Here is a 23852-nt window from a genome sequence, read left to right as displayed (position 1 = left end):
AGACAGTAAAAGAAAAGTCTAGATTTCAGCAGTTAACAGACTGAAAAGCTCATCACAGCAGGTGTGAAAAGCTGAGCTGAGCTGAGCTGGGGCTGAGTGCAGAGGATGTCGAGCTCCAGCCAGACTTTGCTGGATTCATCTATTCATCCTTCTGTACCCATCTATCTTTTGTACCCATCTATCTTTTGTACCCATCTATGTTTTGTTCCCATCTCTCTCGTGTGCCGCTATGGCAGGGAAATGTGAAAACGTATTTGCCTTGTCTGAACAAACAGCTGGAGGAATGTTACTCACTGGGCCCAGGTGTGGAGCACCAAGAATAAGAACAATACTACAGATCCTGCGACCTACAAGAACCACTGCAGTTCGGCGCAGAACTGGTGAGTTCCCAGACAATTGTGCTGTTCAACTGTGTTTTAAAAAGAAATCCCATCACCATTTCAGGTGTGTATTTGTTGCTGTGAGAAGTTTCATTGTTTTTTTAAGTAGCTGATGTTTCCTTCCCTTTCACTGATCTTTGTCTGACATTAAAACACACATACTAGTGCTAAAATGTTTCTTTCCAGTCTCTGCTAGAAAGGGAGTTAAATACAGAAATGGTGGATGGTGACTCGGAGTCTCTGTGAAATTATAGACGTGGAGTAAAGGTAACAAGGCATCTTTGTTTCAGTGAAACATAATAGTGTTGAAAAATTAAGAAAATCAGCAGACTGACATGAAAATACTTTATTTTGGTGAAACTTTGTTTCAATGAAAATGTTGTAGTTAATGAATAAAGCTGAATAAGGCATTGAAGTTGCTCCCTCCAGGCCTGCAGAAATTAGCATGGCCCGTGATATAAAGATAATTTGGGATTCCTTCATGAGTTTAGTTTCAGTTTTTCACACTCATATGTATCTATTGGTCTGGAATCTAAGAAAGGCAATTTCTCGGGTCTCTTGCTCCATATGTTGCAATTACTGACAGAAAGAAATGGCAGCTCATAGAAAGAAATGGCAGCACGTGGTTCAGCAGCACGAGGTTCAGCGGTAGTTTCCTGTCTTCTGTAAAGCTTTGTTACTGTAGGACAGATGGTTTATTTAAGCTTTTGCTGGAATACAAAAGCTGGGAGATGTATTAAGCATCACGATGTGTTATGAAATGGTAAAAGTGGGAATTGATGGACATGAGGTTGAAGTCATTTTGTGAAAAGCCCCAATGTTTCCTGTGTCTGCAGCTCTCCCTCCTGGCCCAGCTCCGCAGGCCGGTCCCACCAGGGAAGCTGTGTCCCCCCAGCCAGACGGAAGGTCCCCCCCCAGCTCCCTGCCCGCTGGCACCGCGGCATCCACCTCCCTGCCTGCCCCGACATGAAGTTCGCGCAGAACTGGTGAGTTCCCAGGCAATTGTGCTGCTCAACTGTGTTTATTGCTGTTACACGTTCCCATCTCCCATGGCCTTGGCTTCGCGGCGCCTGCGGAGAGAAGAGGCTGCTGAGTCCCGGCCGTGGCCGCGGTGCCGGGGGGTGCGAGGCTGCGGGGCAGCGCTGGGCGCCCTGTGGTGTGCAGGCACCCGGCTGCACGGGGAGCTGCGGTCGGAGCTGCAGGGACACCCTGGCCGAGGTGAACATCTGGGGTTTACAGCAGCACCCAACAGGGTGATTTCTGCTGGCAGGAACACGTCACTATTGTGCTTCTCACGTTCCATGGCAATGTCGTCCCTTGTTTTTCTTCCTGACCTTGCTCTGCCTGCATCTGTTGCTGGGGCAGCTCTTGTTGAGGGAGAGCCACTTTAAACTAACACTTGGAACAGCAAGAGCAGGTTTTGTTAAAGAGCGCCCAGGAGCTGAGCAGCCAGTTCAACCATCCTCAGCAGGAACCTCAGTGGAGTTTGGCCAGTAACTAAGCGGGCACTTCAGAATACCCTGCCTCTAAATGTTTCAAGGCTAATGGCCGCCATCTGATACAGGAGTTTGGCAACACCCCCTGCTCAACAACTCACTTTTGTATTCTCCTCTTGCACAGCCAGCATGCACAAAACAGCACTATCGCAAACAGGATGGTGCCCAAGACCCCCACGACGGCTGCTAAGCAGCGGTTCTTGTAGGTCGCGGTGTCAGTAGTATTGTTCTTACTCTTGACGCTCCAACCTGGATGAACAATTCTGTACCTTAGTGTTTCCTGCACACTACGGGTGATCTCACGCGAGGTCTGACAGCTGTTTGACCAACTGTCCCTTGGAGTGAGACAGACAGAAACCGTCCCTGTGTCAGGGAATGCCACCCCCAGCTCTCCCTCCCCGGGGACCCACACCCCAGGAGGACAGAGTCCGGCCCATGGGGATTCACCTGAACCCCGCACCCCCTTTGCCTTTGCTCCAGCACGGGCACTGCTTGCACGCCCCCAGCCTTCAGGCCTTGTCTCCCACTTCTGGCCCTGCAAGGCTGCTCTGTACCTGGAATCTTGTCAAGGAGGCCGTTGATTCCAGCCTGGCGGGCTTCCCCAGGGTTGGGCAGCTCTGCCAAGAATCAGAGAGAGGTAAAGCCTCAGCAGAGGATGCAGGAGTTCGGGGCAGGTTCCCCCTAAACCGTGCTCGATCTCTCAGTGCATCCCTTTGGACCTCAGTGCACAGGAGGGATCCCCTCCCTTGTGCCTGGGGGGGCACTCAAGGCAAGAGTTTGGCTGCTGAGGAGCCTGCAGACACAGGGGTTTTGGTTCGTGACAGACGATGACCAAAGGACAGCAATTACCTGGCATGCCTCGTGATTCCATTGTCCAAGTCCCTTCGTCGTAGATCGGCACTACCTGATCGCCTCTTTTCTGAATCGCCACGGTCTCCCCAGTGTCATGGCTCAGGTCTTTAGAAAGAAATGGAGTCAGTTTAATGAGAAGTAACCTCTTCAAGAACCAATATCTTCAGGAGGCGATATTTCTCAGAATACATTGATAACACTCAGAAACAAAGCCAGAGCATTTGAGGGTGTCAGTTCAGTTGGGGAAAGCGCCCTTCTGAAGAGCACTTGTATCTAAACCTCCACTTCCCAAGTCTTCTGCTCTAGAGCGATAACTACCCACCGTGCTCTACTTTGTCCAGTTCCTCCAGGACTTGGTTGAGGACTGATTTACGCTGGGAAGATTTTCGTCTTAATACCTTAGGCCTTGTTCTCTGAGGACCTTAACGGACAGTATAAAGTTAAATTCCTGAGCAATAAAATACTGAACAGGAGTGCTTAGCCCGTGAAGTCAGCCAAGGCTGAGCACTCACCCTCGCGATGCCGAGTGAGCTGCGAGGCTGGAAAAGCCCTCCCGGTGTTCACACCTGCACCTGAACACCCCCGAGAAGTTTCCATCACACACTGTGATGCCACCATCGTCACTGAACAGCTCTGAGCTGGCAGCTCCCCAAAGAGCTTAAAAGCCACAACGTAATCATGAGAATGCCCCGAGTGTCAGCCCCAGAAGCCAGTTGTACCCTAGAAATCCCTTGCGTCCAGCCGTGTCTGCAGACAGACACAGCAGAGAAGCTCCCAGGAAATATTTCAGTGGACGTCTTTAGAATATTAAACCCTAAATGCTCACTGGTTCAAGTAACAGACCTGAGGGATTGCCGTGATGCTCCCGGACAAGAGCCGGCTGAGGAGTCGCAAGGCCATCGGCTACAGGCACATCTGGAATCAAGCACATTCCGTTAGATCTTGTCAATCTGCTTCTTTCTCAGTGACCTGCGGTGACTGTGGGGGGGTCAGGTAATGATGTGGGACCTAGATGTGGGTGGAGGTTCCCAAAGCTGCAGAGGGTCCATGGTGACCTGCTTGCTGGCACCTGGCAGGTCTCAAAATACTGTTTCCAGGCCATGTGCAACACCCCTCAAGGCTGGATTGTCAAACACACGGATCCTCGGGGATTTCTTACTGGAAATCTCTGGGCCGGGTGCCCACCCCCGCCTGCCCGCCTACCAGGTCTCCAATCTCCATACGGCGCTGCCCCGACCTCCTGGGCTTGCAGAACCAGGAGGAGGAGGATAAAGAGTGAGGTGACCCCCCACCCCTGCATCGTGGCACTGCCACGAGCTCTGCCACAAATACTGCTGCTGCTGTGGCCACTGCAGCTGCTGCAAATAACTGCTGCTGCTGTGACCACTGCCGCTGCTGCTGTAAATGATGCTGCTGCTGTGACCGCTGCTGCTGCAAATGCTGCTGCTGCTTTGGCCACTGCCGCCGCTGCTGTAAATGCTGGCGCTTCCGCTGCTGCCGCTGCAAATGCTGCTGCCGCTGCAGATGCTGCTGCCGCCGCTGCTGCCGCTGCCAGCACTGCCGGAGCGGTGTCCGTGCACAGCACTACACACCAGGTGTGACACAGAGCGGCTCTGTGACCTCACAGCCCAAGCTGAGCCCAGGATACCAGGGGCCTTCTGAGCTGCCAGCTCACAATGGCGACTCACACCCAAATTTTCATCCCCTGGGCTATTCCCTGATATCAGAAATTCTCCTCCATGCACTCCAGGATGCTCCTGGATTCCTGCAGCTCACTGTGCAGATGTTGGAATGGTTGGAGTCCCTGAGCAGGACAGGAGCCTGTGAGCACAATGGTCGAGTACAGATATTTGGAATATATCTGTGATCTTAAATCTGGGCAGTTTTATTACATGGGTTTTACAGAAGTCATGAGTTTTCCTTTCTTCACGCCTCATTTCAGCATCATATAGATTTATAGATGCCATATTTCAAATGGAGTAAATCTTATAGGAATTGATGCTCCTTAGTTGATATTCAAGCCATAGGGTGGAATGTCCCATTGTACACAAATGTCTTCATTGCTCTGGCATCCCTAAAATTGTCTTTTCTAGTGTTGGTAGGTGTCCTGGTTTTGTTAAAAACAAGTTTCTCTTTCAGTGAATTTTGCCTGTCAGCTCAAGCTTCATATCAGCTGCATTTTCCTGGAGAACCAGACACATGTTTTGGTAAACCTAGCACTGGAATGCAAACTTATTGATAAGCACGGATGGACATCTGGCGAGAGGGGCGACGAGAAACAAGTGACCAAGAAACTGGCCAACTGTGTATAACATTCCATTCACGTGAATACTTCATATAAAAGTGGGAGATCACGAGGATCTCGTCCCTTTTCCTTATGGCGACATTAGGAGAGGACCTTGCGAGTCGTCCCTGCGAACTGAGGCCAGTGACAGACTGAATCCAGCTCCGGTTGCTGCAGAGTCCAGTCCAGGACTTTGGGTGCCGGCTCTGCAGTTGCTGAGACTTTCAAGATTGGTTTTGTATATTTTGTATTATTTTTTCTATTCTTATTAGTAGCATTAGTAAAACATTGTTAATTCTTCCAACTCTCTTCTCTCTGTCCTTCTGTCCCTCCCGCTCGCCTGTGCTGAGTGGGAAGGGGGAGGAGGGAGGGGCAAAAGGGGGAAGTGGGGGGGAGAGGAGGTTAACAATACATCTGCCAGGGTTTTATTGTCACCCCGCAATCTAAACCCTCGACAGTAGGTCAGGACTTAAGTCAGACAATACCAGATCCAGTGACCCAAAGACCTTAGCAAGCAGGGCAGCATAGTGTGGTATAGATCAGTGTCATGGTATGGATCAGTGTCATGGTATGGATCCACTTCATCCCTGCTTCTCAGAACAGAAAGTTTTGTGCAAACTGGTAGAGAAGTCAGCTGGTAATGTCTGATGAATTTGTCACTTTTCCCCAGGAACAAGCGCCAGGAGCAGAGGAAACGGCCTCAAGTTGCGCCAGGGGAGGTTGAGGTTGGATGTGGGAACAATTTCTTCCCCAAAGGGCTGTGGGCATTGGAACAGGCTGCCCAGGGCAGTGCTGGAGTCACCATCCCTGGAGGGCTGGACAGACGGACATGAGGTTCTCAGGGACATTGGGTAGTTCATCCAGGCTTAACTTGCCTTTATGCTTTCTCTGCAAAGGCAGCTTGCAGGAATCTTTTTCCAATTTGTAATTCTTCTTTTTCCTGACCATCAGAATACCTCCAGCTCTTAAACATAGATATAAAAATATTTAAACATTTCCTATTAAGCTCAGGAGTTTGAAACATGGGAAGCCAAAGCGTGTGGGCCTCAGGTGAGGTGTCTCTACGTTCTCAAATGTCTTGAGCTTGCACCCGAACACTGGAGGAGACGAACTGGAGCTGTCTCGGGCTCCTGCTGCCTGTGCTCCCAGGTTGTGCCCGTGTTTCCAGGTTGTGCCCATGTTTCCAGGTTGTGCCCGTGTTTCCAGGTTGTGCCCGTGTTTCCAGGTTGTGCCCGTGTTTCCAGGTCGTGTGTGTGTTTCCAGGTCCTGCCTCTGTTTCCAGGTTGTGCCTGTGCACAGTTTGCACAGAGTTTGCTGGCCCTTGACGTTTGCTGCGGCTGAAATAACGGCTTCAATGTGCAAATCGCCAATTTCCCCCGCAGACACTTGTCTGCGTCTCCCATCACGTATCCCAGGATAAAGCTCTAATGATTGCAAACGTAGAGCCTCGTACGAGCTGGTTCAGAGCAGGAGTGCTTTGGACAGGCTGGTCTGACACCTGAACCGTGTCTCTGGTCAAAGAACGTCCTTCAGTGACATAGGATTAGTGACCAAAATCAAAGTGTTACTGTCCAAAGTCATAACTATGTAATTGAGCCTCCAGGACGCATCATGGCAAACCTATGAAAAATATCCCGTATCACCCAGGAGAAATCCTTGCTGTATCACTATTTTTTGCCTTTTCAAATAGGAATTAGTGATTATTTTTCCCGAGCTGTCCCCAGGATGCTCTGCTCTCTGCTGAGAGCGTGCAGGGAAGGACCCGGCTGCTTTTGGGGTGCAGCGTTCAGCTCCAGTCGCACTGTGTGGATTGTATCTGTCCTCAGCCAGGTGTGCAGCAGGTTTCAGAGGAGGAACAAGACAAGTCCAGGGTGAAGTGAGCAATCGGGATCCTCATTTGGTTGTGTTTAGGGCAATCAGGAGAAAATGTGCAGTTAGACCTGCCTGTCACTTCCTCTTAGGATTTCAATGCTCTCCAGTCTGAATCTTGCAGGGTTTTAGCTGCTTGTAGGGTTGAACAGAGCAAGCAGCTCTTCCTCACCCATAGAAGCCCCCTCCCCATGTCTCAAGGTGAAGAAAAAACATCTCTGAGCAACACGATGTTTTATTCAACACATCTCAAAGGTGGAGGATCAGGGGAGTGGTGTACACGGAATGGCGCAGTCCAAACGTGGCTGCAGGCGCCTGGGGCTTGATCAGCTCCACCTGGAAGAGGTAAAGGAGGAAAAGGTGACCATGGGCACTTCTCATGGCTGGTCTGGGTGCCTGTTGCCCTGCAGCAAACAGACTGAAAAGCTCATCACAGCTGGTGTGGAAAGCTGAGCTGAGCTGAGCTGAGCTGGGGCTGAGTCCAGAGGACGTCGAGCTCCAGCCAGACTTTACTGGATTCCCCTCCCCTCCAAAATCATCTTCCCAGCATTAGGAAGGCTGGGACCTGTGTCTGCTTGTCCCTTCTGAGGAGTGGCCTCCTGAAGAGCTCGCAGTGTATGAGCCTGTAACATTTCCTGGCTGAGACAGCGTAAGGGGAAAGCAGTGTTCCTTGCCTTCCCTCTGCTGGGCTGGGGACAAGGGAAGGGACAGGAGGGCTGTCCTGCAGCTTGTCACTGCAGCAGGACACTGTGCAGCTCCAGGCAGCCCCAGCGGAAGGGGAGATGCTTTGGCAAAGCCGCGCAGGAGCAGAAGGCGGCTGCCTTACCCTTCCCGTGCCGTAGTCCGCTGGCCCCGGTTTGACCGTCTTGTCTCGGAGCTGGGAGCGGGTTCCCATGGTGTACCCGGGAGCTCTGGTTTTGAAAACGTCCAGCTCGATCTTCGGGAGCGCTGCAGGGCCTGGGGTCTGTAAGAGAGTCAGGGCAGCTGCTGGGTGAAAATGGCCGGTGTTTGTTCTTACCTGCGCCCGGCACAGGATGCACCAGTTCAGCGAGCTGGGCAAAGGATTTGGGAACCACACAGCCCTTCTAGTGCAACTTGGTGGAGGCGTGGGCAGTGATTTTTCTCTTTGTGTGTTTTTGCGGCCCCTGGATGTGACTCTCACCTTGGCCAGATCGGCATCGTAGCGATCCCGCTGGCTCCTGCTCGTCATGGAGTAGCACGGGCTGGCAGCCGTGTGCGCCGTGTTGGGGCCCAGCACCCTGGGCAAGGTGTAGGTGCCGGGACCTGCAAGAGCAACGGGAAGAGAAGAAACCTCTGGGCAGAGACAGGCGCCCTGCAGCCTGCTCAGGGCAGCAGGAGGGATGTCTGCCCCCTTTCCCAGCTGACTCTGGGTGAAAAGCTGAGCAGCACATTGTCATAGAGGCCTCCCCAGCTGCAGGGGTTTCCATCTCCTGTGCTCACGTACCTGGAGTGAAGTCGGTTTTGACTCCCCTGTTCCGGAACGCCATGGATGGCTCAGGCGGGCACTTAAAGATGTGTCGGTTGGACTTCTCCGGGCTGTAATCGCCTGGGGCAGAGGACAACAGCACAAAAGCGGTGAAGTTCTGGTATTTTTCTCAGTCTAAGGAGGCAATTTCACCAAGAGCTGCTCTCCCTAACAGCTGCAGAAGAGCCAGCTGCTGGGAAACATCGACAGCTCATTGAAAGGGTGAGCTGAGCCTTTTGTACCCATCTATGTTTTGTGCCCATCTATCTTTTGTACCCATCTCTCTCGTGTGCCGCTATGGCAGGGAAATGTGAAAACATATTTGCCTTGTCTGAACAAACAGCTGGAGCAATGTTACTCACTGGGTCCAGGTGTGATCTCCGTCTGGATCCTGGGCAGTCCAGTGATGGCGTAGGCTGGAGCCACGTACTTCCCAGTCCTGGTCATGGAGGGCTCCACGTAATAGCGAGGGCCTGGGGAGCAGCCGCCTTCCGCAGGAGCTTTTGCCCCTCTGCAGGTGTACGCGGGGGCTCTGACTTTGGTGGGGTTGTGGTTGATGTACCCTAGGAAGAAAAGGGAAGCGGGTTTGTAGCTGGTTTGTGCCGGGTGTGCTCACCGTGCCACACACCGCTCTGCTCCTTGTCTTACCCGTTGTCCCCTGGACTGAGTATTTGGGTCCAGGGGGGGTGAACTGGGCCGAGATGAGGCCCCGTGGGCGATGAGGTCTCCAAGTGCCCACGAAAGCTCCGTCCCTGCTGGGAGATGCTTTGAAAGCCTGAGGAAAAAGCAGAATTGTGTCTTGGTACTTTGCTTTGTGCCTTAGTAGTTTTGAATCACTGTTCAAATGACTGTGCTGTACGTTACTAGTGAACCTTGCCGTGGAACTTTGTTCAGTTGCATTTTTCCAACATCATATTAAAACCACTTTTGTTAATATCTTTGACAGTGGCTCTTTAAACGATCTCAGTCACCCATTGGTGACATCTTGGTCCTGTACCGTGCAAGTCCTGTCTCACCAGAGAACACCAGAACTCTTGATAACAGATTGTACGATGAGGGTGTCGAGACCCCTTGCCCAGAGCAGTTGTGGATTTCCCACCACTGGATTTGTTCAAAGCCTGGGGATGCAAATCCCACTGGTCACAGGGGAGCTCATGGCCAATGCTGAACCACGGCAGGGAAGCAGGAGTCTCCGGACTTCACCTGTCTCAGCCGCGGCATCGAAAGGGATGAGGACAACAACGTCTGCGTCTGCCTCGTCTCTGCGGCACAGAGCGTGGCGAGCAGTGAGAGCAGCCAGAGATGTGGCAAGAGAGGTTGTCAGGGAGGGCAGCCAGAGATGTGGCAAGAGAGGTTGTGGTGGCAGCGGCCAGGGGACCCTGGGGACACCTGGGATCGTCCTGGAAATGCTCTGTGACATCGGGGGGCTGTGCGATGGCATCAGCTGGGGATGCGGGACTGGGGACGTCCGGCCTGCAGGGCCAGGCCTTCCTGAGATCTGCTTGTCCTGTCTCCATGTGTATGTTCAGGGTGCACATGAGACAGATTTTGAACATCAGCAGAGACTGGGGGAGCTTTCCAAAGCACCTGGTTTTACACTGTCTTTACACTCAGTGACAGAGGTGACAAGTGACACAGCGGTCACACAGCACCACTGGGCACCAGAGGCTTTGCCTGCTGAGGCAAACTAATATTTCCAGATTCGTTACTCTCAGACTGTTGGAGGGGGATTTGGGCTTCAATAGCAGAAGAAAAGCATTTCCACTCCAGAACCTCAGCCGCCACATCTCTGATTGTCCGTGTCAGGGACCCACAAACACTGTGTTGCAAAAAATGTGACAGCTATAAAAAGTATCGTATCCTCCCCAAATCACTGTTTCCCTCGCACCCTCAGATTACCGCAGGAATAATCTTGCTCTAATGACCAAATCCAACTCTCAGCACAGGTGTCTGGGTTCTCAGTGCCCTGTGACTCCCAAGATGCAAACTCAGTATTTTCCTTTGCGGTCTGTTCAGTAACAGTGATTACCCCAAAACATGCGTCACTTTGAGCAGGGAACCCGCAAAGAGCTCTGATGAAGCGCTGTTTGGTTAAATGAATATTGGGATCTCCTGCAGTTGGGTTTCCCTGGTTTAAGGCACAAGAACGTGCACATGTGGCCAGCAGGAGGGAGCAGAGCTGCACCGAGTGAGAGACGCAGCTTTACTGACTGCATTTCACATAATAAATTTGGGAGTTTTAAAAAGCAATCCCATCAGCATCGCAGGTGTATATTTGTTGCTGCGAGAAGTTTCCTTAGTTCGTTAAGTAGCTGACATTTTCTTTTCTTTCACTTATGTACATTTTACATTATAACAGACATTCCAGTGCTAAAATTATGTTTCCAGTCTCTACGGAAAGGGAGTTAAACAGAGAAATGCCAATAGCAAGGCAGAGCAGGGCATGACGAGAGCTGAAGGGTTCTGTTGGGATAGTGTTCAATGACTATCAACAAAGTGAAAATCCCTCCTCAGCTTTGGTTCTTGCCTTTTCTGCCATATTCAGCCTCAGCTGAGTAGAAGGAGAGCTGATGGAGTGTAAGGGAATCCCAAGAACTTGTGTCACAGCCACTGGCTCTGCCACTAATGCTGCTGCTGCTTCTGTGGCCGCTGCAGCTGCTGCAGCAAATGCTGCTACTGCCGATGCTGCTGCTGCTTTGGCCACAGCCGCCGCTGCTGCAAATGCTGGCCTTTCCGCTGCTGCCGCTGCAAATGCCGCTGCTGCTGCAGATGCTGCTGCTGCTGTGACCACTGCCGCTGCTGCTGTAAATGATGCTGCTGCTGTGACCGCTGCTGCTGCAAATGCTGCTGCTGCTTTGGCCACTGCCGCCGCTGCTGTAAATGCTGGCGCTTCCGCTGCTGCCGCTGCAAATGCTGCTGCCGCTGCAGATGCTGCTGCCGCCGCTGCTGCCGCTGCCAGCACTGCCGGAGCGGTGTCCGTGCACAGCACTACACACCAGGTGTGACACAGAGCGGCTCTGTGACCTCACAGCCCAAGCTGAGCCCAGGATACCAGGGGCCTTCTGAGCTGCCAGCTCACAATGGCGACTCGCGCCCAAACTTTTCCAGGCCTGGTCTGACACCTGAAATGTGTCTCTGGTCAAAGAACGTCCTTCAGTGACATAGGATTAGTGACCAAAATCAAAGTGTTACTGTCCAAAGTCATAACTATGTAATTGAGCCTCCAAACACATCATGGCAAACCTATAAAAAATATCCCATATCACCCAGGAGAAATCCTTGCTGTATCACTGCTTTTTGCCTTTTCAAATAGGAATTAATGATTACCTGTGCAGCAGGTTTCAGAGGAGGAAGAAGACAAGTCCAGGGCAAAGTGAGGAATCAGGGCCCTCATTTGGTTGTGTTTAGGGCAATCAGGAGAAAATATGCAGCTAGACCTGTCTGCGTCATTTCCTCTTATGATTTCTGTGCCCTCCAGTCTGAATCTTGCAGGGTTTTTGCTGCTTGTAGGGTTGAACAGAGCAAGCAGCTCTTCCTCACCCACAGAAGACCCCTCCCCATGTCTCAAGGTGAAGAGAAAACCTCTCTGAGCAACACGTTGTTTTATTCAACACATCTCAAAGGTGGAGGATCAGGGGAGTGGTGTACACGGAATGGCGCAGTCCAAACGTGGCTGCAGGCGCCTGGGGCTTGATCAGCTCCACCTGGAAGGGGTAAAGGAGGAAAAGGTGACCATGGGCCCTTGTCATCACTTGTCTGGGTGCCTGTTGCCCTGCTCGTTCCCCCGAGCCCAGTGCCATTTCTGGACAGTCGCTCTGCATCTCTTCTCTCTGTGTCTCTGTTTGGTCAGGGCTGGCTGTGGGTGCAGCGCAGTTCAGCGTCCTGACCCAGCAGGCTTGTCCTCAGCGACGCCGTCTGCCAGAACAAGGGTGCCGACGTGCACTGGCCGCTCCTCCTCGCACACCCTGTTCGTGTGCCTTGCAGCCTCCAGCTCGCTGCACCTATTCGTGCAGCACGCTCGTTGGAAACCTCAGGTATTAGCAGAGCACTCGAGATGTCCTGAGGCTGTGATTCATTGCATTTCCTTCTCATTTTGGGGGACGTATGTGAACAAAACAGAAAAACAGTTTAGCAGCAGGTAAGAGACATTAATGAAGTTTGTTTTTGCAGACAGTAAAAGAAAAGTCTAGATTTCAGCAGTTAACAGACTGAAAAGCTCATCACAGCAGGTGTGAAAAGCTGAGCTGAGCTGAGCTGAGCTGGGGCTGAGTCCAGAGGACGTCGAGCTCCAGCCAGACTTTGCTGGATTCATCTATTCATCCTTTTGTATTCATCTATCTTTTGTACCCATCTATCTTTTGTACCCATCTCTCTTTTGTACCCATCTATGTTTTGTTCCCATCTCTCTTGTGTGCCGCTATGGCAGGGAAATGTGAAAACGTATTTGCCTTGTCTGAACAAACAGCTGGAGCAATGTTACTCACTGGGCCCAGGTGCGGAGCACCAAGAATAAGAACAATACTACAGATCCCGCGACCTACAAGAACCACTGCAGTTCGGCGCAGAACTGGTGAGTTCCCAGACAATTGTGCTGTTCAACTGTGTTTTAAAAAGAAATCCCATCAACATTTCAGGTGTGTATTTGTTGCTGTGAGAAGTTTCATTGTTTTTTTAAGTAGCTGATGTTTCCTTCCCTTTCACTGATCTTTGTCTGACATTAAAACACACATACTAGTGCTAAAATGTTTCTTTCCAGTCTCTGCTAGAAAGGGAGTTAAATACAGAAATGGTGGATGGTGACTCGGTGTTTGGTGTTTCCTCAGCAGTGTATTTACTGTGGGCTTTTCATCCCTGGGTGACTCTGGGGCCCTTGGCAAGCGCTGAATTCAGCTCCTGCGGCAGATGTTCCTGAGGAGTCCAGGTGCCGGGAGGCTGAAGAGAGCGACCTGCCACCCTAAACCTGCTCAGGGAAAACCGGCCCCGTGGCCAATTCCCAAGAACGTTACTGTTCAGAACAACAGCCCTGCCGCTTGGGAAATCTCATCCTCTAACAAAGAAAAGCAAGAGGAAGAAACAGCTCGATGAACTCCAGGGTGAAGACGTAGGCAGCCGGGGTGCTGGGGATTGACATCGGTGGGATTTTATCCAGTAAAAGCCCTTGTACCTTCCAAACTGTGCTCTAAGGTCCCACGTAGCCATAGAGTGCACCAAAGTACAGGTGCCCGATAAAACATTGCCCCCAGAAATTGTTTTACAATAAATAGGCAATTCAATCCTGTGGGTGTCTGTTACTTTAGGTGGGAAGAAGAATTGTTTTCACCTTGCCCCAACTTATTTTCTGTGATGTCAATTGTTCTGGAAAGCCGTGCTTGTTCAGTTAGGGAGGGTCATGAATGTTGGGCTTTTGTGTCCCGTTGGTCAGTTTGTTTTGTGTGCGAACTGTGGCAGAGAATCACTGAAAAGGTTCCAGAATCACTTGTCAAAGGCACATTATTTTAGAAAATAGTCTCTTTGCTGTCTAAAGGCCCCGTTCGCAGTCCCGCGAGCGGGCGCAGGGCAGGGGCAGCGGCGGCGGGAGGCGCTGAGGGGCCGCCGGGCCCTGAGGGAGAACAACGGGCGGGACAAAGGGCGGGAAGAGGCGGCTGAGGCGGCGGGGCCGGGGCTGCTGCGCGCAGGGACCGCAGGGCAGCGCCGCACTTACCGCGGTCGCTTCAGCCGCTTACAGTAGTTTAAGGATTTTTGTTCGCAAAAGACTCTTGTTAGATGTCTTGTTGGTGTCTCGAATGAGAATATCTCTTCTTCTGCTTAAAACAAAACAAAATTCCCTCAGAGATCAGGCTGTCTCAGCATCCTGAATGTGAGCAAAGCAGCGCAGCAGAACTGAGGAGAAAGTCCTGTGACTTTGTAATGCTAATGGGTGGCCTTTGGAATTGAAAGGACAGTTTCAGTTAAACGAGGAAGGGTGAAGAGCAGTTTTTCCAGGCAGCCCGAGTTACTGAAGTGATGTTTGAGATCATGGGAGTTGTGTTTAGTGGTAAAGCTTGGGCCTCCTGCTTGTTGAGCAGGATCTTTTCTTGCAAGGTGAGCAGCTCCACATTTCTGCGCCGTTAAGAATATCTGTATATCTATGTGCAGACATGGAGGGTTTGAGAGTGCAGTATTGCCGTCTCTTCAGGTTCACCAGAGTCTTTGCCGTCATGTCTCTGCTCAGCAATCTCTTTTTGAGTCCCCTTCTCTTCCCAGCAGTCTAAATTTGAATCCATTGAAATCTGAATCATTATTATCATTGTGAAATGTCATGAGAGCCCCGTCAGTGCAAGAAACCTGCCAGAATGTGATATGACAATTAAATTCCTGTGGTCTGTAAGCAGCAGACACTTTGCTTCGTTGGTTAGTACTGGAATATGGGATTTCCCTCTGACAGACCATTCAATGCTCAGAAACTCATTTTGCTCCTTATTCTGAAATGTATTGTATTTAAGCACCAACTATGCAGATACAAAAAGCTCCACTTTCCCGTGGGACCAATATCACAGCACTCTGACACACGACATTTGATGTTTGTCAAAACCAAATAATAACATATAGTAGTAAATAGCATCAAATTAACATGACGAGTCTCTGTGAAATTATAGACGTGGAGTAAAGGTAACAAGGCATCTTTGTTTCAGTGAAACATAATAGTGTTGAAAAATTAAGAAAATCAGCAGACTGACAGGAAACATCTTTATTTTGGTGAAACTTTATTTCAATGAAAATATTTCAGTTAATGAATAAAGCTGAATAAGGCATTGAAGTTGCTCCCTCCAGGCCTGCAGAAATTAGCATGGCCCGTGATATAAAGATAATTTGGGATTCCTTCATGAGTTTAGTTTCAGTTTTTCACACTCATATGTATCTATTGGTCTGGAATCTAAGAAAGGCAATTTCTCGGGTCTCTTTCTCCATATGTTGCAATTACTGACAGAAAGAAATGGCAGCTCATAGAAAGAAATGGCAGCACGTGGTTCAGCAGCACGAGGTTCAGCGGTAGTTTCCTGTCTTCTGTAAAGCTTTAATTGTTACTGTAGGACAGATGGTTTATTTAAGCTTTTGCTGGAATACAAAAGCTGGGAGATGTATTAAGCATCACGATGTGTTATGTGATGGTAAAAGTGGGAATTGTTGGACATGAGGTTGAAGTCATTTTGTGAAAAGCCCCAATGTTTCCTGTGTCTGCAGCTCTCCCTCCTGGCCCAGCTCCGCAGGCCGGTCCCACCAGGGAAGCTGTGTCCCCCCAGCCAGACGGAAGGTCCCCCCCCAGCTCCCTGCCCGCTGGCACCGCGGCATCCACCTCCCTGCCTGCCCCGACATGAAGTTCGCGCAGAACTGGTGAGTTCCCAGGCAATTGTGCTGCTCAACTGTGTTTATTGCTGTTACACGTTCCCATCTCCCATGGCCTTGGCTTCGCGGCGCCTGCGGAGAGAAGAGGCTGCTGAGTCCCGGCCGTGGCCGCGGTGCCGGGGGGTGCGAGGCTGCGGGGCAGCGCTGGGCGCCCTGTGGTGTGCAGGCACCCGGCTGCACGGGGAGCTGCGGTCGGAGCTGCAGGGACACCCTGGCCGAGGTGAACATCTGGGGTTTACAGCAGCACCCAACAGGGTGATTTCTGCTGGCAGGAACACGTCACTATTGTGCTTCTCCCTTTCCATGGCAATGTCGTCCCTTGTTTTTCTTCCTGACCTTGCTCTGCCTGCATCTGTTGCTGGGGCAGCTCTTGTTGAGGCAGAGCCATTTTAACTAATACTTTGAAGCAGAAGAGCGGTTTTCAGGAAAGAGTGCCCAGGAGCTAAGCGGCAGGTTAAGCCATCTTTCAGCAGGAACCTCAGTGGAGTTTGGCCAGTAACTAAGCGGGCACTTCAGAATACCCTGCCTCTAAATGTTTCAAGGCTAATGGCCGCCATCTGATACAGGAGTTTGGCAACACCCCCTGCTCAACAACTCACTTTTGTATTCTCCTCTTGCACAGCCAGCATGCACAAAACAGCACTATCCCAGACAGGATGGTGCCCAAGACCCCCACGACGGCTGCTAAGCAGCGGTTCTTGTAGGTCGCGGTATCTGCAGTATTGTTCTTACTCTTGACGCTCCAACCTGGATGAACAATTCTGTACCTTAGTGTTTCCTGCACACTACGGGTGATCTCACGCGAGGTCTGACAGCTGTTTGACCAACTGTCCCTTGGAGTGAGACAGACAGAAACCGTCCCTGTGTCAGGGAATGCCACCCCCAGCTCTCCCTCCCCGGGGACCCACACCCCAGGAGGACAGAGTCCGGCCCATGGGGATTCACCTGAACCCCGCACCCCCTTTGCCTTTGCTCCAGCACGGGCACTGCTTGCACGCCCCCAGCCTTCAGGCCTTGTCTCCCACTTCTGGCCCTGCAAGGCTGCTCTGTACCTGGAATCTTGTCAAGGAGGCCGTTGATTCCAGCCTGGCGGGCTTCCCCAGGGTTGGGCAGCTCTGCCAAGAATCAGAGAGAGGTAAAGCCTCAGCAGAGGATGCAGGAGTTCGGGGCAGGTTCCCCCTAAACCGTGCTCGATCTCTCAGTGCATCCCTTTGGACCTCAGTGCATCCCTTTGGACCTCAGTGCACAGGAGGGATCCCCTCCCTTGTGCCTTGGGGGGGCACTCAAGGCAAGAGTTTGGCTGCTGAGGAGCCTGCAGACACAGGGGTTTTGGTTCATGACAGACGATGACCAAAGGACAGCAATTACCTGGCATGCCTCGTGATTCCATTGTCCAAGTCCCTTCGTCGTAGATCGGCACTACCTGATCGCCTCTTTTCTGAATCGCCACGGTCTCCCCAGTGTCATGGCTCAGGTCTTTAGAAAGAAATGGAGTCAGTTTAATGAGAAGTAACCTCTTCAAGAACCAATATCTTCAGGAGGCGATATTTCTCAGAATACATTGATAACACTCAGAAACAAAGCCAGAGCATTTGAGGGTGTCAGTTCAGTTGGGGAAAGCGCCCTTCTGAAGAGCACTTGTATCTAAGCCTCCACTTCCCAAGTCTTCTGCTCTAGAGCGATAACTACCCACCGTGCTCTACTTTGTCCAGTTCCTCCAGGACTTGGTTGAGGACTGATTTACGCTGGGAAGATTTTCGTCTTAATACCTTAGGCCTTGTTCTCTGAGGACCTTAAGGGAAAGTAGAAAGTTAAATTCCTGAGCAATAAAATACTGAACAGGAGTGCTTGGCCCGTGAAGTCAGCCAAGGCTGAGCACTCACCCTCGCGATGCCGAGTGAGCTGCGAGGCTGGAAAAGCCCTCCCGGTGTTCACACCTGCACCTGAACACCCCCGAGAAGTTTCCATCACACACTGTGATGCCACCATCGTCACTGAACAGCTCTGAGCTGGCAGCTCCCCAAAGAGCTTAAAAGCCACAACGTAATCGTGAGATGCCCCAAGTGTCAGCCCTGGGAGCAGTTGTACCCTAGAAATCCCTTGCGTCCAGCCGTGTCTGCAGACAGACACAGCAGAGAAGCTCCCAGGAAATATTTCAGTGGACGTCTTTAGAATATTAAACCCTAAATGGTCACTGGTTCAAGCAACAGACCTGAGGGATTGCCGTGATGCTCCCGGACAAGAGCCGGCTGAGGAGTCGCAAGGCCACCGGCTACAGGCACGTCTGGAATCAAGCACATTCCGTTAGATCTTGTCAATCTGCTTCTTTCTCAGTGACCAGCGGTGACTGTGGGGGGGTCAGGTAATGATGTGGGACCCAGATGTGGGTGGAGGTTCCCAAAGCTGCAGAGGGTCCATGGTGACCTGCTTGCTGGCACCTGGCAGCTCTCAAAATACTGTTTCCAGGCCGCATGTAAGACCCCTCAAGGGCTGGATGGACAAACACACGGATCCTCGGGGATTTCTTAGTGGAAATCTCTGGGCCGGGTGCCCACCCCCGCCTGCCCGCCTACCAGGTCTCCAATCTCCATACGGCGCTGCCCCGGCCTCCTGGGCTTGCAGAGCCGGGAGGAGGAGGATAAAGAGTGAGGTGACCCCCCACCCCTGCATCGTGGCACTGCCACGAGCTCTGCCACAAATACTGCTGCTGCTGTGGCCACTGCAGCTGCTGCAAATAACTGCTGCTGCTGTGACCACTGCTGCTGCTACTGTAAATGCTGCTGCTGCTGTGACCGCTGCTGCTGCAAATGCTGCTGCTGCTTTGGCCACAGCCGCCGCTGCTGCAAATGCTGACGCTTCCGCTGCTGCCGCTGCAAATGCTGCTGCCGCTGCAGATGCTGCTGCCGCCGCTGCTGCCGCTGCCAGCACTGCCGGAGCGGTGTCCGTGCACAGCACTACACACCAGGTGTGACACAGAGCGGCTCTGTGACCTCACAGCCCAAGCTGAGCCCAGGATACCAGGGGCCTTCTGAGCTGCCAGCTCACAATGTCGACTCGCGCCCAAATTTTCATCCCCTGGGCTATTCCCTGATATCAGAAATTCTCCTCCATGCACTCCAGGATGCTCCTGGATTCCTGTAGCTCACTGTGCAGATGTTGGAATGGTTGGAGTCCCTGAGCAGGACAGGAGCCTGTGAGCGCAATGGTCGAGTACAGATATTTGGAATATATCTGTGATCTGAAATCTGGGCAGTTTTATTACATGGGCTTTACAGAAGTCATGAGTTTTCCTTTCTTCACGCCTCATTTCAGTATCATATAGATTTATAGATGCCATATTTCAAATGGAGTAAATCTTATAGGAATTGACGCTCCTTAGTTGATATTCAAGCCATAGGGTGGAATGTCCCATTGTACACAAATGTCTTCATTGCTCTGGCATCCCTAAAATTGTCTTTTCTGGTGTTGGTAGGTGTCCTGGTTTTGTTAAAAACAAGTTTCTCTTTCAGTGAATTTTGCCTGTCAGCTCAAGCTTCATATTAGCTGCATTTTCCTGGAGAACCAGACACATGTTTTGGTGACACAGCAATGGAATACAAACTTATTGATAAGCACGGATGGACATCTGGCGAGAGGGGCGACGAGAAACAAGTGACCAAGAAACTGACCAACTGTGTATAACATTCCATTCACATGAATACTTCATATAAAAGTGGGAGATCACGAGGATCTCGTCCCTTTTCCCTTTTTTCCTTACGGCGACATTAGGAGAGGACCTTGCGAGTTGTCCCTGCGAACTGAGGCCAGTGACAGACTGAATCCAGCTCCGGTTGCTGCAGAGTCCAGTCCAGGACTTTGGGTGCCAGCTCTGCAGTTGCTGAGACTTTCAAGATTGGTTTTGTGTATTTTGTATTATTTTTTCTATTCTTATTAGTAGCATTAGTAAAACATTGTTAATTCTTCCAACTCTCTTCTCTCTGTCCTTCTGTCCCTCCCGATCGCCTGTGCTGAGTGGGAAGGGGGGAGAGGGAGGGGCAAAAGGGGGAAGTGGGGGGGAGAGGCAGTTAACAATACATCTGCCAGGGTTTTATTGTCACCCCGCAATCTAAACCCTCGACAGTAGGTCAGGACTTAAGTCAGACAATACCAGATCCAGTGACCCAAAGGCCTTAGCAAGCAGGGCAGCATAGTGTGGTATAGATCAGTGTCATGGTATGGATCCACTTCATCCCTGCTTCTCAGAACAGAAAGTTTTGTGCAAGCTGGTAGAGAAGTCAGCTGGTAATGTCTGATGAATTTGTCACTTTTCCCCAGGAACAAGCGCCAGGAGCAGAGGAAACGGCCTCAAGTTGCGCCAGGGGAGGTTGAGGTTGGATGTGGGAACAATTTCTTCCCCAAAGGGCTGTGGGGCATTGAACAGGCTGCCCAGGGCAGTGCTGGAGTCACCATCCCTGGAGGGCTGGACAGATGGACATGAGGTTCTCAGGGACATTGGGTAGTTCATCCAGGCTTAACTTGCCTTTATGCTTTCTCTGCAAAGGCAACTTGCAGGAATCTTTTTCCAATTTGTAATTCTTCTTTTTCCTGACCATCAGAATACCTCCAGCTCTTAAACATAGATATAAAAATATTTAAACATTTCCTATTAAGCTCAGGAGTTTGAAACATGGGAAGCCAAAGCGTGTGGGCCTCAGGTGAGGTGTCTCTACGTTCTCAAATGTCTTGAGCTTGCACCCGAACACTGGAGGAGATGAACTGGAGCTGTCTCGGGCTCCTGCTGCCTGTGCTCCCAGGTTGTGCCCGTGTTTCCAGGTTGTGCCCGTGTTTCCAGGTTGTGCTCGTGTTTCCAGGTTGTGCCCGTGTTTCCAGGTTGTGCCCATGTTTCCAGGTTGTGCCCGTGTTTCCAGGTTGTGCCCGTGTTTCCAGGTCGTGTTTGTGTTTCCAGGTCCTGCCTCTGTTTCCAGGTTGTGCCTGTGCACAGTTTGCACAGAGTTTGCTGGCCCTTGACGTTTGCTGGGGCTGAAATAACGGCTTCAATGTGCAAATCGCCAATTTCCCCTGCAGACACTTGTCTGCGTCTCCCATCACGTATCCCAGGATAAAGCTCTAATGATTGCAAACGTAGAGCCTCGTACGAGCTGGTTCAGAGCAGGAGTGCTTTGGACAGGCTGGTCTGACACCTGAACCGTGTCTCTGGTCAAAGAACGTCCTTCAGTGACATAGGATTAGTGACCAAAATCAAAGTGTTACTGTCCAAAGTCATAACTATGTAATTGAGCCTCCAGGACACATCACTGCAAACCTATAAAAAATATCCCGTATCACCCAGGAGAAATCCTTGCTGTATCACTATTTTTTGCCTTTTCAAATAGGAATTAGTGATTATTTTTCCCGAGCTGTCCCCAGGATGCTCTGCTCTCTGCTGAGAGCGTGCAGGGAAGGACCCGGCTGCTTTTGGGGTGCAGCGTTCAGCTCCAGTCGCACTGTGTGGATTGTATCTGTCCTCAGCCAGGTGTGCAGCAGGTTTCAGAGGAGGAACAAGACAAGTCCAGGGTGAAGTGAGCAATCGGGATCCTCATTTGGTTGTGTTTAGGGCAATCAGGAGAAAATGTGCAGTTAGACCTGTCTGTCACTTCCTCTTAGGATTTCAATGCTCTCCAGTCTGAATCTTGCAGGGTTTTAGCTGCTTGTAGGGTTGAACAGAGCAAGCAGCTCTTCCTCACCCACAGAAGACCCCTCCCCTTGTCTCAAGGTAAAGAAAAAACCTCTCTGAGCAACACGTTGTTTTATTCAACACATCTCAAAGGTCTGGGGAGTGGTGTACACGGAATGGCGCAGTCCAAACGTGGCTGCAGGCGCCTGGGGCTTGATCAGCTCCACCTGGAAGAGGTAAAGGAGGAAAAGGTGACCATGGGCACTTCTCATGGCTGGTCTGGGTGCCTGTTGCCCTGCAGCAAACAGACTGAAAAGCTCATCACAGCTGGTGTGGAAAGCTGAGCTGAGCTGAGCTGAGCTGGGTCTGAGTCCAGAGGACGTCGAGCTCCAGCCAGACTTTACTGGATTCCCCTCCCCTCCAAAATCATCTTCCCAGCATTAGGAAGGCGGGGACCTGTGTCTGCTTGTCCCTTCTGAGGAGTGGCCTCCTGAAGAGCTCGCACTGTATGAGCCTGTAACATTTCCTGGCTGAGACAGCGTAAGGGGAAAGCAGTGTTCCTTGCCTTCCCTCTGCTGGGCTGGGGACAAGGGAAGGGACAGGAGGGCTGTCCTGCAGCTTGTCACTGCAGCAGGACACTGTGCAGCTCAAGGCAGCCCCAGCGGAAGGGGAGATGCTTTGGCAAAGCCGCGCAGGAGCAGAAGGCGGCTGCCTTACCCTTCCCGTGCCGTAGTCCGCTGGCCCCGGTTTGACCGTCTTGTCTCGGAGCTGGGAGCGGGTTCCCATGGTGTACCCGGGAGCTCTGGTTTTGAAAACGTCCAGCTCGATCTTCGGGAGCGCTGCAGGGCCTGGGGTCTGTAAGAGAGTCAGGGCAGCTGCTGGGTGAAAATGGCCGGTGTTTGTTCTTACCTGCGCCCGGCACAGGATGCACCAGTTCAGCGAGCTGGGCAAAGGATTTGGGAACCACACAGCCCTTCTAGTGCAACTTGGTGGAGGCGTGGGCAGTGATTTTTCTCTTTGTGTGTTTTTGCGGCCCCTGGATGTGACTCTCACCTTGGCCAGATCGGCATCGTAGCGATCCCGCTGGCTCCTGCTCGTCATGGAGTAGCACGGGCTGGCAGCCGTGTGCGCCGTGTTGGGGCCCAGCACCCTGGGCAAGGTGTAGGTGCCGGGACCTGCAAGAGCAACGGGAAGAGAAGAAACCTCTGGGCAGAGACAGGCGCCCTGCAGCCTGCTCAGGGCAGCAGGAGGGATGTCTGCCCCCTTTCCCAGCTGACTCTGGGTGAAAAGCTGAGCAGCACATTGTCATAGAGGCCTCCCCAGCTGCAGGGGTTTCCATCTCCTGTGCTCACGTACCTGGAGTGAAGTCGGTTTTGACTCCCCTGTTCCGGAACGCCATGGATGGCTCAGGCGGGCACTTAAAGATGTGTCGGTTGGACTTTTCCGGGCTGTAATCGCCTGGGGCAGAGGACAACAGCACAAAAGCGGTGAAGTTCTGGTATTTTTCTCAGTCTAAGGAGGCAATTTCACCGGGAGCTGCTCTCCCTAACAGCTGCAGAAGAGCCAGTTGCTGGAAAACATCGACAGCTCATTGAAAGGGTGAGCTGAGCCTTCTGCACCCATCTATCTTTTGTATTCATTTATCTTTTGTACCCATCTATCTTTTGTACACATCTATGTTTTGTACCACTATGGTAGTGGTACAAAAGGTGAAAGGTGAAAACATATTTGCCTTGTCTGAACAAACAGCTGGAGCAATGTTACTCACTGGGTCCAGGTGTGATCTCCGTCTTGATCCTGGGCAGTCCAGTGATGGCGTAGGCTGGAGCCATGTACTTCCCAGTCCTGGTCATGGAGGGCTCCACGTAATAGCGAGGGCCTGGGGAGCAGCCGCCTTCCGCAGGAGCTTTTGCCCCTCTGCAGGTGTACGCGGGGGCTCTGACTTTGGTGGGGTTGTGGTTGATGTACCCTAGGAAGAAAAGGGAAGCGGGTTTGTAGCTGGTTTGTGCCGGGTGTGCTCACCGTGCCACACACCGCTCTGCTCCTTGTCTTACCCGTTGTCCCCTGGACTGAGTATTTGGGTCCAGGGGGGGTGAACTGGGCCGAGATGAGGCCCCGTGGGCGATGAGGTCTCCAAGTGCCCACGAAAGCTCCGTCCATGCTGGGAGATGCTTTGAAAGCCTGAGGAAAAAGCAGAATTGTGTCTTGGTACTTTGCTTTGTGCCTTAGTAGTTTTGAATCACTGTTCAAATGACTGTGCTGTACGTTACTAGTGAACCTTGCCGTGGAACTTTGTTCAGTTGCATTTTTCCAACATCATATTAAACCCACTTTTGCTCATATCTTTGACAGTGGCTCTTTAAACGATCTCAGTCACCCATTGGTGACATCTTGGTCCTGTACTGTGCAAGTCCTGTCTCACCAGAGAACACCAGAACTCTTGATAACA

At 51.5% G+C, this 23852-nt stretch overlaps 2 protein-coding genes across 2 annotated transcripts; both read right to left on the bottom strand.

The window, feature by feature from the left end:
* Positions 1 to 7130: 7130 nt before the first annotated feature.
* On the bottom strand, positions 7131 to 9588 carry LOC309450102 (ciliary microtubule associated protein 1A-like; the record flags this gene model as incomplete). The annotated part of the gene is made up of 7 exons (XM_082072765.1): positions 7131 to 7217; positions 7708 to 7845; positions 8044 to 8165; positions 8347 to 8448; positions 8730 to 8930; positions 9016 to 9142; positions 9571 to 9588. The coding sequence occupies 7 exons, from the start codon at positions 9586 to 9588 to the stop codon at positions 7131 to 7133; spliced, it is 795 nt and encodes a 264-aa protein (XP_081928891.1).
* Positions 9589 to 11984: 2396 nt separating this feature from the next.
* Positions 11985 to 23563, bottom strand: LOC309450101 (ciliary microtubule associated protein 1A-like; the record flags this gene model as incomplete). Its single annotated transcript, XM_082072764.1, has 6 exons — positions 11985 to 12071; positions 22121 to 22258; positions 22457 to 22578; positions 22760 to 22861; positions 23172 to 23372; positions 23458 to 23563. 6 exons carry the CDS (start codon positions 23561 to 23563, stop codon positions 11985 to 11987), a joined length of 756 nt encoding a protein of 251 aa, XP_081928890.1.
* Positions 23564 to 23852: the final 289 nt, after the last annotated feature.

Source organism: Streptopelia decaocto (assembly GCF_964273445.1).
Source record: "Streptopelia decaocto genome assembly, chromosome: 25".
Classification (NCBI taxonomy): domain Eukaryota; kingdom Metazoa; phylum Chordata; class Aves; order Columbiformes; family Columbidae; genus Streptopelia; species Streptopelia decaocto.
Note: the sequence above shows the minus strand (reverse complement) of the source record. Positions and strands in the feature narration are given on the sequence as shown.